Consider the following 19,676-nt stretch of genomic DNA (forward strand, 5'->3'; position numbering starts at 1 on the left):
CTGGGTGTCTTTGATTTAATTATTTTTGTTTAATGTCTTTTTTTACGTAATAAAACCCAAAGAAAAAAAGCAGAGTTCCATTAAAGTCTTTGTTGTGTGTTGGTGTTGTTTTTAAACACATCTGGGGGTAATCATATTTTCCAGATCTTCACAGAAAACAAAGCTGTTAGATGTTTGCCCATCCCAGAACAATCTGATCTCCCATATTAAATATTTACAAAAATGTCACAATGAATTTCTCTCACAGAAATTCTAATAAGGCAAAATGATCAATTTTCACTAAAAGAAACATTTTTTATAAAGATCTGTGTTTCAGCAACTAACAAACCAGCTCTTTTTGCAAATGATTCTCTGTATAATTCCATCAGTATGAAAACAACAACAACAACAACAACAAAGCTCTACAAGAAAGAGACTTTGCAGAAATATTTTAGTGGGTGAAAAAAACTGGTACTAAGAATGAACATCTTTAAAATACATTTTTCTCTGTTAAAAAAAAATTACAAGCTTCCATTGTTTTTAAGATCCAAAGAGACATGGGCATGAAAGCACATGCACCAGAGCTCTCAGGATGTCCCTTCCCAACTAGAAGACTTCATGCCGTTCCTAAAGCTGTTTTTGTCATGACCCCAGAGTGCAGCAGCAACCAAGATTTGAAGCTGCAGTCTCTCTAGCTAAGGAGTCAGTCCATTTCCAGGCCTCTAAGTCTGCTGCTGGAGGTCAGGAGACTAAAGCTGATGAACATGAGCAGCTGAGAACATAGATCAGGGGTCAGCAACCTTTTTAGCTGTGGGCTGGTCCACCGTCCCTCAGACCATGTGGCGGGCTGGACTATATTTTGAAAAATATATATGAACGAATTCCTATGCACCACAAATTATTCAGAGATGCATTTTAAATAAAAACACACATTCTACTCCTGTAAAAACACCAGACAGGCCCCACAAATAACCCAGAGATGCATTTTAAATAAAAGGACACATTCTACTCATGAAAAACACGCTGATTGCCAGACAGATTGAGAAGGCGATTGGGCTGGATCTGGCCCCTGGGCCTTAAGTTGTCTACCCCTGACCTAGATCCTCACAGGAACCTTCTGTTGAGATTGAGGAACCATATGCCACCTTCAGGCTGTTGCAAGCCTAACAACACAGGAAATATGCCAGGCAGGGTCTCTAGAGGAGCCTGGGAGAGGTAGACTAGGGGCAGAAGTTGAAAAAGGTTTAGTTTGCTCTTAACCTTCATGGAGTATGTTGCCCGCTTGAAACTATATGTGGGCCTGAAACTCCTGACCTGCCTTATTTGTGGGATCTGGCAATAGACCAAACTTTGTGAACTGCCTGTTAAGACTGTGAAAACATTCTGCCATTCTGTCACAAAAGTGGGGATAGTCTCTCTTCCCCTCCGCCTCCTCAAAAAAAGGGTCAAAAGGTGAAAAAAATGTGGGTTTTTTAGTCCTTCATGGAAAATTATACAGCATCCTTCCATTGTAGAAATATTGCAGATTACTCCAACTGGAGTAATTGCTCCTAACACACTTCCCGTCTAGCCACTCTTCATTGGAATCAATAGCTCATTCTGTGTCTCCCAAAAGACAAAGAGACTCCTTAACTCAGGAGACAAAGAAGAAATTCTGCTTCTGATCAAGACTAGCTACACTGAAAACACATTAGGTGTAATGACTATAATTGGGAGTGCTTTTATGACAAACCTACAATTTTCTTCAGCACCTATTGAGATTCTCCTCTTTGGTCTCTTTGTGGTGCTGTCCTCTTTCCTTTCCTCCTGCAAGAAATCTATCCTCTTTAAAAGGTAAAACACCGTCCTATTGAGGTCTACTGAGCTGCCCTGGTATCTGTGTTTAATTCAACATTAACAATAAGCTATTGACTTTTGGCTTTGTGGCTGTGTAACTATAACATGTTTCCAAAGTCAGAAAAGCAGTTGCGTCTTCCCTTGGTTTCTGCATACCTATACAGACTGGTGGGTTGGGCTGCCAGAAGTACCGATTTTCTACCTGAATGCAGGTTATTCTTTCATCTCCTTGCAACTCATAGCCAGGGTCACACTGAAAAATGACGGTGTCTCCAGGTTCTCTCCCATCCCCATTTCGGGTTCCATTCATGGGGACTCCAGGATCACGGCATGCTGTGGCTACAGAACCTAGGAGGAAGGCAAAAATATCACTTTTTGATTCATAACAAGTTGCACTGTACAGAAGTTTTAAGAAAAGACTATTTAATGGCTCATGCAAGCCAATGAGATGTTTAGGCCTCTTTTCTTCAGGGAAATATATTGTCCACTAAAATGATTATTATATGCAATTATTTCTTTTATTTGCCATCTGTTTTGATTACTGACTGTAATCACGTTTCATCAGACTTAATGTAGCATTTCAATGCATAGAATGAAATATGGCAGTAAAAGAGATCTGCTGAACTAGTTACACTAACTTGTGTGCTTTTATTTGTTTTTAAAAAGATAAAAAGCAAAGAAGGAACTGAAATAATGCCAGTTAAATTGATGACATTTTACTTAACCAGCTGTACCAAAATCTGCCACATGATGGGTGAAGTGGCTTACCTCCCCCCCCCCCCCTTTCATATAGCTTGGAACAAGCTCATAGATAATTCATCATTTCAACAATGCCTATTTTGAATTAATGTGTTTTATACAACAAGTTGTCAGTTAGTGCAATGACTTCTGCTTGTGCAAAATAACTTTTTTCTCTTCTCCCCATGCCTTTCCCACTCTGCTAATATTTTCTGAGGCTTTCCCAAACCTTCTAGAGCACATTTAGGGAGGGCATAGAGTGTGTGCAGGGACAAGACAGAAGAGGAAGTTCCATTTCCAATGTGAAAGTTTTTGTGCTAGTGGGATGAGTTTGTTGAAAATAACCCAATGGGATTAAGAGTCATGCATCCCAGCAGCAAAAGAGACGTAGCAGTATTCAACAGTAACTTTGACATTTTACTCTGAGCCAAAGCTTATGATTAAAATATTCTGTAAGCATTCAAATACAAAGATTTCTGCTTCCCTTGGAAGAAAACTTGACAGATTAAATTGCATTATACATTTTCTTTACATTGAATCAGCATGCTTGCACTTTTCACTTAGAACCTGTCAATACTGACCAAAAAAAGGATTTAGCCATCAGCCACTTGTTTACTTGTTTGTTTCCCAGGAAAAAGCCAGAGCTGGCAAAAGAAAAGGCAAAACAGTAACTCAAACTGAATATGAGATCACAAAAAAGAACTCAAACAAAGAATTAACTAAATTAGACTTTGGGCAAGATCACTTGACAGGCAGTTTGGAAAATATTCTTTTCATTGTATTCAGGAGACCAGAATCCTAAACATAGTTCTTCCAAATACTGGTATTCATGGTCAGGCAAATGCCTGGGTGTTTACCCAGGCATTTGCCTGACCATGAATACAGTGGTACCTCAGGTTAAGTACTTAATTCGTTCCAGAGGTCCGCTCTTAACCTGAAACTGTTCTTAACCTGAAGCACCACTTTAGCTAATGGGGTCTCCCACTGCCACCGCACCGCTGGAGCACGATTTCTGTTCTCATCCTGAAGCAAAGTTCTTAACCCGAGGTACTATTTCTGGGTTAGCAGAGTCTGTAACCTGAAGCGTATGTAACCTGAAGCATATGTAACCTGAAGCGTATGTAACTCAAGGTACCACTGTACCAGTATTTGGTGCATTTGCAGTTGTCTGTGGAAACATTCCATAGTCTGAACCTACCCTCCACAAAATGTGCCTACATTGTGGAAATATCTCCTATAGAGATAAGGCAGACTCCAAATTTGGGATTTTTCAGTTGACAGCTGAAAATGTACTTGTTTTCCTGGGCATTAATTCCCAGAGTTCCTGATTAATATGATTAGTATATTTCTTTTATGGAACTGATTGTATTGTGACATTCTGGTTTTATTTGTTTATGAACTATTTTGCTATTTCTTTGCAAAATAAAGGTGGCGTCTACATTATTTTAAATAAGAAAAGGTAACATAAGTTTGGTTTCTTCTGTGTCATTGAACAAATGAGACAAGAGCAAAATGGCCTATAATCAAGAACACTTTCCATAAACACTTTTACCAAAAATTCTTTTACCAAGACAAAAGCTTTCTTTGTGGACTAGCCAAATATTATAGAGATCATACTGGTGCTAACTGAGCACATGGTGTTTCCAGGAAGACATGACTAATGTTAAAAACTAACAGATTATTGACACTACTGTACACAAGACTTAGAACAATTGTCTTCCCTGTTCAGTTGCTCAAAGCTGGTTTTCTACTATATTTAACTACATTTCCCCTCCTTTCAAAATTACTGTTCTCCAACAAAATATTAGATCTTGCTTTAATATTCCCCTTCTCCTCATGCTTCATAGTTTTGCATTGTATTGTTCTCATACTCTCTCCTATCTAGCCTTCCTGAGTTCCTATTTTGTGTCCAGTACCCTAAATTCATAATGGAATGTGGGTGGCATCCCATTGTTTCTATTAGTTTCTATTAGTTATCTAAAACACTTCTTTCATTTCTTTCCATGAAAATTGGTAGAGTATGCACAAATTTCAACAGATAAAGTCTCTTATAACCTTGCAATGAGACCTGCAATGCAGTCTTGAAAGAAAGCTGCAAAGCTCAGAAAACGCAACTCTTTACAAATTTGCATATGTGTATCTGATATTGTATTGCATTATAACTTGTTGAAATGCTTAACCTATCATTCAGCTAACTTATTTGATGTATACTAGGGTGTCTATAAATTGACACAGAACTTGTTATCCAAACATGGTTATCTCAAAGATTATATTTGCTGCTCCCTGGCACTGAAGACCCTCTGCTCTCTGAATTATGGAATGCTTTCCATGAACAAACATCTTCTATTTTGAAATCTTTAAGATAATATTTGAGTTTCCTGTTAATTGTGTTGCTTCTCAGAGCAACTTGCTCAATGGAAGCTGTCCTCGCTGTCTTCTGCTTTGTGCTTCTGTACAAGATTAGAAGATAGGAGTCCTATTGTGTCTGATCTCGAGATAAAGTTCAAAGTACAGTATATGTGTGATTTCTCTTCAAGAGGCCATCCCTGGAATCCTAGTTCTCTGGTTGTATTGCACAGATTATAGTCAAAATGGAAACACTTCCCAGTCAAAGAAGTTGCCAAAATTAATACAATGACCGCTCCCCACTTAAAACGGGGGGCGCCCTTTGCGGGGACGCGTGCAGCCCTGGATCTGGAGTGGCCCCATCAGCATAGGCTTTGCCTTCCCTCAGGTGGGATACCTGGAGGTCCCCGCCTACCCCAGAGAGTTGTCCAATCCCACCTGGGGGAAGCGTTGCCAGGGAAACCAGGCCAGGTAGGGGGAGGGATTACCTGCCCACACAATAGAGGGTGGATCTTAATTGTTAATCCTCACTTGGCTCCAGAGCTTCTCCCACCCTACCCACCCTCAGTTAATGCCTTCTTTTGCAGGTTATCTTTTCTTCATAGGTTTTGCAGGTTAACCTGTCTCCACAGGTATGCGGGCGCTGCTACAATAAGGTCGCTGTTAAAGGGCCGCAAAGCAATTTCCCTGCATTGGCAGGTTTCGCCTTTCCCGTAGCAAAACGTCACAACTTTGGCGGTATCAGGCCTTGGGCGGAATCCTTTAGTCCATCTTCCTCTTTGCGGCGGCGATACCAGGGTTCCCCGTTAAAGGGGTTTTTGAAGGGAGGCTTTGGCCGTATGCCGAAAGGTCGTCATTGCTCTCCCCTGCGGCGGCGTAACGGGGGCAGCTATCTCTGCTTGAACATATGTTCTCCAGAGCCGGCCCATCCCCCCCACACACTCTGGATAACCCTGATGCTCCCTAGGTCCCCGGCTGGGGACTAGGGAGGGAGAACGCCCAATGCCTGAGCCAAGGTCTACCCACATTTGAAATTTAATAAAGTTGTGGCCAATTTAATCCCATAGCACGTTGTCTAGAGTCGTTATTCCACATGACGGGGGGGACCACTCGGGATCTGGGGACTCCGCCTGTCCACGCAAATGCAAGAGGCCATCCCTGGAATCCTAGTTCTCTGGTTGTATTGCACAGATTATAGTCAAAATGGAAACACTTCCCAGTCAAAGAAGTTGCCAAAATTAATACAAATGCAAGTAGTAAAGACCCACTTGTAAATTTTGGAATGTAACCAGACTTTTCTGGATATCAGGCTCAACAACTTTTTGTGCCCGGATTTTTACCTCTTGAAATACAGCAACCCTATAAATGGATGATATCTCTTGGACTAATGTGTGGGTCAGAGGATGCTGGACTAGCTGGCCTTAAGGCCTGATCCATCATGATTCCATCTAGGTTCTTACTGGAGAAATAAGCTTTCAAGGGAAACTCGGTCCCTACCGAATCATCAGGATTCACCTTGGCTAAAACCACTATTCCTGCCTTTTTACATGATTACCTATAAGTGTTAACAAGAATAACAATTAAAACATCAAGATTAAAATGGTGCACATCCAGCAGAATAGTTCAAGTATTGTGGCAAGTTTAAAAATACACAATTCCTTTAAATTTAAAAGCTAAGCAAACTTGTCCTTTTTCTTTCCTAGTCTGTATCTAGTTTGCACTTCTAGTTTTGATTTGTTTACTTTCAGTCAGAATAACTGCAAAAGGTATTCAAAATGCTTTTCCACAGTGGAATTAATAATTCCCTGCATTTTCTGGGGTTGCCTCACCTAATACATCTTAGAAGCACATTTGCTTTCCTTGTAGCTATTTCACATTCATGATTCATCATCATTCTGTGATGAATAAATCCCCAGGTCCCTCTCTTCTACCATCTTCAAAATGTCTGTTTCAAGCAGACCGGCGGTGTTAGCTTCATATTAGTCTCCAAATGCATTTTTTCCTATACTTTGTACTGTCTAGTTTCATTCCTTTTCAATTACTGCATTCCGTGAATTTATATAGTACGGCTGAATCTTTCTATCCTCTCTGTTTCACCAATGCCTCCCAACTTTGTACCATTAGCAATTTTCATGAATTCATTCCTTTATCCATTGCCAAGGTCATTAAATGGAAATATTAAATTAAATGTTTCCCAAGACTAATTTACAATCATTCCACTTGTAAATGTTCTGCAGTTTGCTTCAGCACCATTTCTTGCTCTCAGTGAATTTTTCATTTTATGATTCCCGCCCCACCCTATTTTAATATTTTCTAGCTACTGCGGTTAAAATCCTCAACATGCTTGAGAGCTTATACTTGTACTGGTCCCAGTACCAATCTGGAAGGAACAGCGGCAGGAATATGGGAAACCTGACTGGGTCAACACTGAATCCCTATTAAGCACCCATGCAGTTAGAATGGTTGAGAGAAGGAATCTAAATCAGTCCTCCATTTCTTCTTACTAGTTTAACTTCTTCCTGAGCTCTGAAAAGAAGCAGCTCCAATTGGGTGGGAAATACTTTTTAAAAGTGATTTCAGGGGCAAAAGGGAGGGGAAAGGAATCCTTTCCCTTATATCTACCCAGACTGCAATTTAACCCTCCCTTCCCTTATATTCTGAATAGCCCAGATTGGGCCATACTATATAAAATCTCCTTTAATCCTCAAGGAAACTTCATTTTAGATAGGTAGGCCATAATATTTATCCGTCACTCTCCCTTTTCTCATACTCACAAACACAGATGCACACATCTGCCTCTCTAGTTCATGTAAAGCCACTTGCTTTCCAATTAAGTACGATGATAGAAACCCAGTTCAGTATACTGTATTTTTCGCTCTATAAGATGCACCAGACCACAAGACGCACCTAGTTTTTGGAGGAGGAAAACAAGAAAAAAAAAAAATCTGAATCTCAGAAGCCAGAACAGCAATAGGGATCCCTCTTGCTGTTCTGGCTTCTTGGATAGCTGCGCAGCCTGCATTCACTCCATAAGACGCACACACATTTCCCCTTACTTTTTAGGAGGGAAAAAGTGAGTCTCATAGAGCAAAAAAATGGTATATCTATCCATCTCCCTAGTTCACTTTGCACTACTAGCTAATGATGTACATCAGATCTAGATAAATCCTGAGCCAAAATGGGAGTGCCTCAGAGGGATTTGGGGCTTGTCAGAGGTCAAGCAAGACCTGCAAGGAGCAGCACAAGTCAAACTGGGGAGGGGGGAATCTGTATGCAAGCATCTGTTAAAAGCAAAAGTAATGAATCTAATAAAGCCAAGTGAGCAGAACCTCAGTCTTCAGAAGCAACATGTCACTGAACTCAAGCTGCTGCAAAAGTAACTTCGATACTTCCCTGCTCATGGGTTTTCTAGAGGTATTTGCTTGACCACTCTGCAAAAACTGACTAGAAGAACATTCTGTCTGATTACCTGAGGCTTTTCTTAAGTTCTAAAAGGCTCAATCAGAAAAGTTGTAAGGAATATAAAGACCATGGAGGCTCTTGACTTGCTAAATGAAGTTCAAGTATTGACACATTTGCACAAGGTGTCTTTATTTGCCCAATGTGACCTGGGGTTTTGGTTAACCTATCAGGGAAAGGGACCCTTTGTTTACCTAGAAAGCCTGAAACCACTCAACAATTGGTACCATGAATCTGGGATCTGCCTTCCTGGTGAAAAACTGCTGTACAGCTAGGATCGTATGTGTAGATATATATACCAGCAAAGGGAAACTAGGATACATGCAGTAACCCAACTCTTCAAAGAATTTTGACTGTCAACAATTCAAAGCCATTGAATCTTACCAATGATTACTACGGTGACATTCTGACTATCTTGCATGCCATTTAGATCAGATGTCAACTTTAAAAGAATTTAATGAAAGAGAGAAGATTAACGAAAGAGAAAGGATTAATGAGAAAGATAAAGAGAATCTCTCAGAAACTGAGTGTACGAGTATTTCCACCCTTTGATATTGTGATTCTGCATTTGGGTCAGATAAAAAGCATTTTTTTGTAGTTTAATAAAATATAGTTTCGCGTCATCAAAAAGAAGTGTGAGGATCTGGAATGATTTCAATTTGATGGTATGAAAAGGCCAACTAATATATCAGACTAATTTTATCTTGGCAGTGGAAAAAATAATCTCAGAGATGTGGTATATATTTTTATATTTCTTTAATAAGACCACTAGCAAATTATCTGACTCCAAGAACAGCTATTTCATACACTCAGCATTAGGATTTGGCTTTTAAAGCCACCACTCAGAAAATTGTCAAGGGAACAAAGACATTGTCAGTGCTGACCTTATATAGGCCAATTGTTACATTCATTTTGATGTGAAACACTCACTATAAAGCAAAAGGACATTGCTTGGATTCGTTTGAAAAACTGGCACTGCCTGAATGCTCTGGTACTGTAGTAGCACAAATGGAACTTTTTATAGTAGGCATGGGGAACCTTCTTTTCAATCAATGGCCACTTCTTCAAAGTAGTCTGTTGAGGTCCACATTCCAGCAGTGAATGGGGCTGATGCCAAAGGTCCATATCTTTTCTTTATATATCTCTGCATTACCCTTTTGATATTTCTGCCACCCCCTTGTCTCTCATTTTGCCCACCTTGCCACCCACCTGAAATTAAGACAAATTTGGCATGAAATTTGGACATGGGATACACATGTGATTCTTGGGCCATCAATATGGAGTAGTCTGTCCAGTTCCAGGTGCCACAATTTAAAAAGGATATTGGCAAGCTGGAACATGTGCAGAGGGCAACTAAAATGGGTGAGCCTTCTGAGGAACCACTGAGGGAGTATGTTTAGCCTGAATAAGAGGTGATATAATAACCCTCTTCAAATATCTAAAGAATTGTCACATGGAAGATGGAGCAAGCTTGGTTTCTCCTGCTCCAGAGGGTAAGACTTGAATAATGGCTTCAAGTTACAAGAAGTTGTTGTTGTTTAGTCGTTTAGTCATGTCCAACTCTTCGTGACCCCATGGACCAGAGCACGCCAGGCACTTCTGTCTTCCACTGCCTCCCGCAGTTTGGTCAGACTCACGTTGGTAGCTTCGAAAACACTGTCCAACCATCTCATCCTCTGTTGTCCCCTTCTCCTTGTGCCATCCATCTTTCCCAACATCAGGGTCTTTTCCAGGGAGTCTTCTCTTCTCATGAGGTGGCGAAAGTATTGGAGCCTCAGCTTCAGGATCTGTCCTTCCAGTGAGCACTCAGGGCTGATTTCCTTAAGAATGGGTAGGTTTGATCTTCTTGCAGTCCATGGGACTCTCAAGAGTCTCCTCCAGCACCATAATTCAAAAGCATTAATTCTTCGGCGATCAGCCTTCTTTATGGTTACAAGAAAGGACACTTGAAATAAACACCAGAAAGGACTTTATGATGGTAAGAGCTGTTAGAAAGTGGAATGGACTCCCTTTGAAGGTGATGGACTCTCCTTCATTGGATGTTTAAAGCAGAAGTAGGATGGCGACCTGTCATGGATGCTTTAGTTGAGATTCCTGTATTGCAAGGCGTTGGACTAGGTGATCTTCAGGGTTCTTTCCAATGCTACAATTGTATGATCCTGTGACTGCCTTCCTCTGTTTTATAGCAACATATATAAACAAAAACCAAAAACATTTCACAAACAACAAACATTTTGGAGAAAGGAACTGGTCACTATGAGTGACAAAGGTATTACAACCAGGGCACTGCATTTTATACAGTAATCACAGCAGCAAGTCAACCAACTAGGCTGAGGAAAAATTGTTCATTTAAAAAAAGAAGAAGAAAGAAAGAAGGCAAAATTCTAGTTTGAGAACCACTGTCTACATTAGTCTCACTCCTGCCATATACATTTCTGAGGGAAATTGTGTGGGGAAGGAACAATACAATATTGTCTGTCTGGCAGAAGGTCATTTGTTTTGCATCTGAGAACATGGATATGCCTTTTATTAAAGGGCATGTTTTGTTCCTCTCCTCATTTAGAATTAAAACACTGAACAGAGAGTGCTGACAATTGTTGTGTCCTTGCCCTAGAGGAACCCAAACCTATTGGGTGTCATCCCCCCCCCCCGACACACAAAGATCTTCTTGGGCTCTCAGTAGCCCTTTTCTTCATGAGAAGCAGACATTTGAAAATAAAGGACAGCATTTCATATTTAAGAGAGAAGGCACCTTGCAATTTAAAAATTGACATTCACAGCAAGTGCGTTGCAAATATACAGATATCTCCACATCAGTAAAAACTATTAGGAATCTGCTCAGCTACCAGTCACAGATTAAAGATAACAGCACTCAAGATCTGTGGCAGCTAAAGCAGCCAAGAAAACCCACTATAAAATTATGTTGAGCTTTTACTGTTGTAGCAGTAGAGAGCTCTAATTTATTTAAAATCACAAATCGGATTCTATGACATATTATATTTCAGGAAGCAGTGTACTCCTTGTGACATTCTGTGTGCGCACAAAGGATTTTCAGAGCAATCCTTTCCCTTGGGAAAAAAAACCAGCAAAGATTTTAAAAGCACTATTAAAACGCATGGAGAAATAATAAATTTGTCAACTAGTACTTAAAAGACAACAGAAAGAACACCAAGTAAGCTTTGCTGGAGAGCAAATTCCTCAAGCAGGTAGCACAACTGGAAAAGACCTCTCTCAAGTAGTTACCTGCCTCACCTTTGGTCTGTGTTTCTCAAACTTGGGTACCCAGCTGCTGTTGGACTACAACTCCCATCATCCCTAGCTAGCAGGACCAGTAGTCAGGGATGATGGGAGTTGTAGTCCAACAACAGCTCGGAACCCAAGTTTGAGGAAAACTGCCTTAGGTAGTAGGTGTACCTGCAATACGGCCTTCAATGCAGATCTCAATATATGGTAATGTTGCTGTGAAATAACCTTAAATCCCAGATAAAGCTTCAGTCACTTATTTAAATACATATTATATGACAATAATATTTAAATACATATTAATGTCCAAGAGACTACGCAGCAGAACTTTTCAATCTAATCACAAAGGCTTATGTAGGACAAACAAAAAAATTGTACAGACATTGAACTCAAGGCCTTATAGAATTGAGACATGTCCAGGTATCACTTAACATTGTTAAGTAATAATCAAAAATCTACAAATATATAGAGATATAAATAAAAAGAGAGGACAAACAATGACATGGGAGAGCATTGTTTTTTAGTTGTCCACCTCATCTTCTATTTTCAAAAATTATAAATGATTATGCATTTGTTCATAAATATGATTGCGTCTGTCACAGTCCAAAAAAATGAAAGACAACATATACTAACCTGTGGATTACACTATATCAGCTTCTACCATCGACTTCAAAATGGGAAGAAACAAAATCTAGTCAAATGAGAACCATTCTACAGTAATATGCATATATGAACTTACTTGAAAACTGAATGGCAAATCCAGATTTGCTGATATAGAAGTCTGTGTCAAACTGGATTGTAACTATGTTGAGAGTGCTGTGGATGCCTTCTGGAATCAGAGAGCCACTAATTTCTTTTAACAGCATATCGTTTTCAGGTGGACCATCCCAGACACGTAGAATATCATGTGATGCTTCAGTATCAAATGCTAGAAACTGGAGGCTGTTAACGACATCAGTGGTTTAACAATCCGCATAACTTATAATTGCAAGAAAATCGTTGCAACAAATGGTGCACTTCTCTACATGCCTACTTAAAATTTCCCAATGAGCTGAATAGGGCTCGCTCCCAGGTGAGCAGCTATAGGACTGCAGCCAAAATTTATGTTCCCAAAAGTTAAAGCTTAGGCAGTGTAACCTTTGACTGCAAATAAACCATTGATGTCAAGGTCTAATTGCACTTAATTTATTTTTAACACATATATGCAATAATTCAAAGCAAATTAATGAACAAAGATGTTAACTGTCCAAAGCCTTGCAACACAATGATTACAGAGGCTGCATTTGTAATGCCTTGCCAAATGTGTTTTGACTCTGAAGAGTCTTTCTCAGTGCCATTATTTTGAGAGCATGCATGATAATACACTATGTATGTAAAACCATACAAACCATACAATGTTGTAAAACCATACAATGTTATTCAGCTATTATGGCATAGTCTATTGACTACTGGCTGGATATTGTATTTGAATATAGTTTCATATATGGGATGCGGGTGGTGCTGTAGGTTAAACCACTGTGTCGCTTGGGCTTGCCGATTGAACGGTTGGCAGTTCGAATCCCCGCAACGGGGTGAGCTCCCATTGTTCAGTCCCAGCTCCTGACATCCTAGCAGTTTGAAAGCACATAGTGCAAGTAGATAAATAGGTACTGCCCTGGCGGGAAGGTAAATGGCGTTTCCGTGCGCTGCTCTGGTTTCGCCAGAAGCGGCTTAGTCATGCTAGCCACATGACCCGGAAAAACTGTCTGCAGAAGCGGACAAACACTGGCTCCCTCGGCCTGTAAAGCGAGATGAGCGCCACAACCCCAGAGTCATTTGCAACTGAACTTAATTGTAAGGGGTCCCTTTACCTTTTATAGTTTCATATTATTGCGTACATGCATTAAATAAATATATTAAGTGCATTTAGACCTTGACTTCAATTCTTCATTTTTATCATGGCGGTTATTCCTGGACAATGTGATAAATTGTTGGGATCTGCATGAGACATTACTAATCAATGGAAGGACAGCAGTCCAGACACACCGTCACATCACATGTCAAATGAAAGTGAGCTCTGATCCCCTCCCAGAAATATCCCACAGCAGCATCTTTTCCCATGATTCCCAAGGAGAGTTGACACTGTTGCTGGAGCGAGAGACATTCTACTTTCAGGGTGTGAAGATCTACTTCCCACCAGCACAGAGCTCAATAAAACCTATCAGACACCACAGTTAACTCTTCTGTACTTCTTTAACATCAGGTTTTTAGAAGGTGACTGCCTGCAAACAATATTTTTTTGGAACTGCTCTTTGGACTCGTTAATTATAATGTGAAGTGTGTTTTGTTTTTCTTTTATTTAAAAATAGATCTACAATTACAAAGGTGTGTTGTTGTTGTTTTAAATATGTTCTCCTTTAGCTTCCAAACTATTCAACTGCTTTAGCTTGGAAGTGCCTTGGAGACAGAATTATTAACACATAATTGATGCAGGCTGCTCTACTTACGTGGGATAGTGTGGAATCTAAGTTAAACTGATTAATGGATACTACTGAATTCTCTTTGCCCAGGACAAAGGCCCACTTGTCCAATGTACATCTAGGTCATCTTTATATGTTTGCTTCTGTAAGTGCATATAGCTGCTCTCAGAACTCAGGCTGTTACTTAAATACTGAGCAAAATTGAAAGTTAAAAAAGAAAAGAAAAGAAAAGAAAAGAAAAGAAAAGAAAAGAAAAGAAAAGAAAAGAAAAGAAAAAAGCCCTTGGAATGCCAATGAAACTTTTACAGGCCACGTTTCTTATTTTGAAACTTTGGTTCTCCTCAAAATAAGATCACATTGAAGTACCTGACAATGTTTCCTGGATCAACTTCAATCATCCACATACACCGCAGATTATTGTCATAAGGAAAAGGATAGCCTGGAGATAAGATTCTTCCTGAGGATTCTCCTTTAAAACGACCTCCACACTCAGCTAGTAAAAACAAATTAGAAAATTATTTCTGATAAAGTTTCTATTAATATTTATGTTTCACCTTTCGTTTATGACAAATTATTTCTTATCTCACGTTCATTTATTTCACAGTTCATGACCAATTATATTACGTTAGAGAGCTGGATTCTAGTCAAAAATACTCTTGTCCTAATGTTATGAGATCAAATGTGAGGTCAAATTCCTAATGGCATGATTTTTATTATTTTTAAAAATGATTATTATAATTCAACCATTATCTGCATAGAATAGGATACTTTCTCTTTTGGCATTAGAAGGAAGAGAAAGGTTGTCTATCAGCCAAAATGTCTGTATAAGTGATGAGCCAAACATTTATTCCCATTAGTGTGGAAACATTTCCATTGTGTGAAAAGGGATTTCTGCTGTTTTCTTGAGGGGATACAAAATTTCAGTGAAATTTATTGAGGTTTAAGGGTTGGTTTGCCATACTCATGAACAAGTTGGTAGAGGGGCATCTCCCCTCACCCCCATTTCTAAACCTTTAAAAACTTTGTCATTTCTGTCCATTTTGCATTATCCGTATCATAAACTGTGACCTGTCTTCCTGTTGCCCAGATCACCAGGTAAATCATGCTCATTGTGTCATCTGTTTATCTTAGATCCCCTGTCAGAGGAAGAGTAAAAACAGAGTAGGAATTCTATCTTTTAGTTGGCAACTTTAATCTGTGGCACAATTTAGGGAGGCGGAAACTGCTACTGGGAATGAAACTGTCACCAAAGAGATGAAGGATCTTAGTGACAGGAGCAATTTCCATTCCATTCAGGGGTGGGAAGGTAATGGGTAAACTTTCCCTCCCACAGGATGCATTTCTAGAAACAAACCTCCCTCTTCATGCCGGTAATAAAAATAGCTACTGCCCAGAAGCTACCCTGACCAAACTGGCTGAGTATGGTATTGGCGAACTCCAGGACAACCATTCTGGAGAATTTAGCATCTACACCATAGTGATCTATCTTTGGACTTCATGGCTTCCATGACAATTATGGGGCTCTCTTTACTTATTATTGACAGAGCAAAGTATTCCTCAATTTGGTCTTTGCCCCAGGGCTTAGGTAGGATAATTTGGAAATAGGGGAAGGTTGACATAACTCCTTTGTTATGGTCAGAGCACTTCCTTGTTAGGCTTGGTTTCATGTCCGCAGTTGTCCCTGAAGGACAGTCCTCTCCAGATATGGAGTAATCCAGGATCAAATCTCTGCTCAACCACAAAGCTTGCTTGGTGACACTGGACCGGGATAAAGGCAAATGTTAAAGCTAAAGAGAAATCTAGTACCGATACAAGATGGCAAAGGATAGTCCCATGCCCTTCTTTCTCCAGTCATGCACTTAAGAAGGCTGCTTCCATGGAGTGTGTAGCCAGGATTGCATCCATAAATGATGGTGCTGCCGGCAAAGTGGCCTTGATCACTTATCTTGTACCCAAATTGTGGCACACCTGGATCTTCACAATGCGAAAGTTCAAAACCTGTGAAAGAAGAGAAAATGGTAGTGTCACCAAACTAGGAAGTTTGCTGGAACATGATTCATCATTCATTTTAGAGGCGTGGGTGGGTGTGTATTTAAACCTAAATTATTTAATTTCTGTGCCATGAACATGCCAACAAAAAGAACATTCAAAGTTGAAGTGCAAATTGTTCTGCATTCAGTCTGATCTTTTTGTGGGGGCATTAGGCAATGTTGTGTCCTGAAAATGTTGTCTCACACTTTCAGTGCATCTTCCCATCACTTTCCTTATTGTCCCCCTATGCCCCCCCCAAAAACCCTGAGTTACAGATAAAGTGGGTTTGCTGCACATGCGCTCCAAATCAACCATCATGGTGCAATTTGTATTTGATAGTATATGACTGAATCCCGCCCCAAAACAACAATGTAGAAGTGTCTGTTATCCATTCAAAATGAGCTTGCATGCCCCATTCTCAGGATGAGGAACAGAGTGGTCATAGCTTTTCCGTACCCTATCCCTTGTTCTACTTTCTGAAATACTTACTGGTATAAACAAGCTGAAAACCTTCATCTGTTCCCTCAGAATCTGAATTAAACTCAAGCCAAAGGTGATTTGAAGTACTGCTCAGTGTCAATCCTCGCAGGGAAGCACCAGTGAATGCACCTAGCAAGTGTGCTGTATTATCCCTCCCATCATATATCTGTAAAACAAATTGGCCTTGCATAATTTAAATAGGCATAACGGAGAAACAGCAAAGTAAGTCCCATATTTTAATTAGGAAACAGATTGAGGCTGTTGCATTTCCTTATTACATGTTGGGCACAAGATATTTTCTAAACATTGTCTTCTTTTTAAGCTAAGTCAATTCAAAGAAAAAGAACAACCCAAAACCTGCACAGGAGTAGCCAGGAACAGGGTTTCCATTTCAGGACAGAGTTTGCTTGTTTGTTTAATTCCTGCACTTGCTTTGCCACTGCCAATATTTTAATGTTAGCATCCATACACAATAAGTGATAATTTGGTATACTCATTTCCACATCATGCAATCAATCAATCAATCAATCAATCAATGCGATCTCTTTCCAGTTGTGATATGAAAGCAGCCACTGAAGAATTCCACTAAATAAGGAGTTTTGCAGGTTGATATTGAAAGCAAACAAAAATATCACAATGGAACAATCAGATTAACTGTGGTTGAAAGGTGGAAGGACAACATAATCTATATATAAATTGGAAGCCAAAAACATTCATTCATTGATTCATTTAACTTCCTATCCTGAGCAGGTTTTCTCCACCTGCAGATACGCTTGAAACGGCACTTTGATGGCGAAAACATTTCAAGACGCAATCTGTATTTAATAGCATTCAGCCAGTTTCAAATGCAGGTTTCAGATCAGAAGTTGTCATGTTCCATTTTGAGTTTATGGAGAATTAAAACTTCAGTTGGATTATCTATAGATGCTATATTTAATGCTTAGAATCTTTAAGGAATACTTATATTTGCACTTGACTAAAATCTACATTTCATTTCTGACACAAAGTAAAACACAAAGGATTAAAAGTTTATCTTGTACTTAAAAAATACAAAACAAACATTTGGTATCAGCTTATATCAACATAAAAGTATTTTTCTCCTTATGGTTTGAACTGAAAACATTAAAAATTAATATGGTATGCTTCATATTTATGTTATTTTATATCAAATGATTTCTTAAATATTGGAATAAGAAAAGAAAAGAAAACACACATCTTAGGCTGCATTCCTATACTCATTTACCTGGAAGTAAGACCCACTGAACTCAATGGGAATTACTTCTGAGCAGATATGCATAGGACTGAATTATTAGCCTTGTTTTCACCTTTCCATTGAACATATGAGCACATGAAGCTGCCTAACACCAAATGAGACCATTAGTCTTCTTGCCTGCAGATGACACCAAATTATTCAGGTTGGTGAAAAACCAACTAGACCATGAAGAGATTCAAAGGAATTTCTCTATACTGGCTGAATGGGCAATACAATGGAAAATGAGATTCAGTTAAGTGATGCACAAGGTGGAGATCTAAACCACACACAAACTGAAGGAATATCAATTGGCTGAAACAAATGATGCCACCAAACTTGCTATGGTTACCTAGCATGTAACAGAAACTAATTCGTCTTTATGTGCTCAGCTGAATTACAAAATAAGTGCAACTGCCCCCCTTCCTATTCTTGGCATGCATCTCAGATGCAATCACCCTCCATCAATCCCATTTCCTTCCTACTCGTCTAATGGTGCCTGTGGAGTCATTTCCACAGGTAACCTACAAAAGTCACCATGCTCACCAAGAAGACTGGTTTCCTTTGAACAGGTGGAAAACCCTGGAGCTGTTGCTCTTGTTCCCTGCTCATGGACTTTCTGTAAGTATCTATTTGGCCATATTTGGACCAGAATGATGGACCAGATGGTCTTTCAGCCTGACCCAACAGGGTTCTTACAGTAATTACTTAAATAACAGTGAACCTGTGACCCTCCTAATGTTATGGAACTCTGACTCATATCAGCCCCAGCCAGCCTCTGTTCAGTTATGCAGAGAGTTGTACTCTGATAAAAATGGAAGGGCAATGAGCCCCACCGCAAAGCCTTTCACTGTGTGCAATTGAGACTGCATTATGAGTTTCAGTAGGATATGGAAGGAGACATTCTTGAGTGAAACACATATGTGGCACTGTGCTAGGACACATAAAAATGATGTGGCCTAATAGCATTATAGCTTACCAATGAAAAGAAGAAAATAACTAAAAGTTAACAACAAACAAACAAAAAAAACTAAATTGGCTTATCAACTTAATTCATGAATTAAGCAAATTGAAATGCTGATAAAGGCTATCTGTTAAATGGAGGAAGAAGATAAATTGTTTCTGAAATATTGTTACAATGGATGTAATGAAACATGTTTAAGAGGATTCAGGTAGATGTTACATAGTTATTAATTTAACACATCAGTTGACTATAATCCCACTAGAATTTATTACTACTACTATTATTATTTACTACTACATTTTTTTATTTTAAATTTACATTCATCAAATTGCAAATAACTTTATTTGCAAATAAACATGCAAAAATACAAATACGGATTACTATTACTTGACTACAAATATAAAATTGTTTTCAAGATCCATACTGGCAATTTAATAAATCAATAAACCAATAAACTAGTTCCTGTAAACATAAGGTTATAGAAAAGTATGTAATGGTCCATGTAATGATAATGGTGGTGATGTGAAGTTAGGTATCCACTCTAGTTAAATGTTTGGTTGCCTTTAATACAGTGGGATAACCAGATGAATTATATATGTTTTGAGATAACAAATACATCAGCCCAAAATCACAATGTACCTTAAGAACATCTGCTTGTGCTAAATGGAAAGTTCTGGCAGATATGTTGATTCCTTTTCCTGCTTGCACTTGAATGCTGTAGATACATTCGTGGTTGTTCTCATAGTTGAGTGGGTAATTGGGGGATAGCAAAATTCCTTCATTATTTGTGGCAGAGGCTCCACATTCAGCTGTAAGTAAAACAGAATTCGAGGTATAGCTCAACAGAGAACATCAAACGTTTCACTTATGTGGGAAGTGTAAATACTATCAA

General features: G+C 39.2%; 1 protein-coding gene across 5 annotated transcripts in view; it reads right to left on the reverse strand.

Moving 5' to 3' along the window:
* Window positions 1-19,676, reverse strand: part of CSMD3 (CUB and Sushi multiple domains 3) — a 592,920-nt gene that overhangs the window by 167,382 nt on the left and 405,862 nt on the right. For all 5 annotated transcript variants that reach the window (XM_079984060.1, XM_079984063.1, XM_079984062.1 and 2 more), the window contains 6 exons: window positions 19,424-19,593; window positions 16,581-16,737; window positions 15,867-16,058; window positions 14,427-14,553; window positions 12,341-12,543; window positions 1,972-2,163 (listed from right to left, as the gene is read on the reverse strand). In XM_079984060.1, coding sequence (XP_079840186.1) covers window positions 1,972-2,163; window positions 12,341-12,543; window positions 14,427-14,553; window positions 15,867-16,058; window positions 16,581-16,737; window positions 19,424-19,593 — 1,041 coding nt within the window. The remainder of the gene's footprint in view (window positions 1-1,971; window positions 2,164-12,340; window positions 12,544-14,426; window positions 14,554-15,866; window positions 16,059-16,580; window positions 16,738-19,423; window positions 19,594-19,676) is intronic.

This window comes from Podarcis cretensis, assembly GCF_951804945.1.
Source record: "Podarcis cretensis genome assembly, chromosome: 7".
Classification (NCBI taxonomy): Eukaryota; Metazoa; Chordata; class Lepidosauria; order Squamata; family Lacertidae; genus Podarcis; species Podarcis cretensis.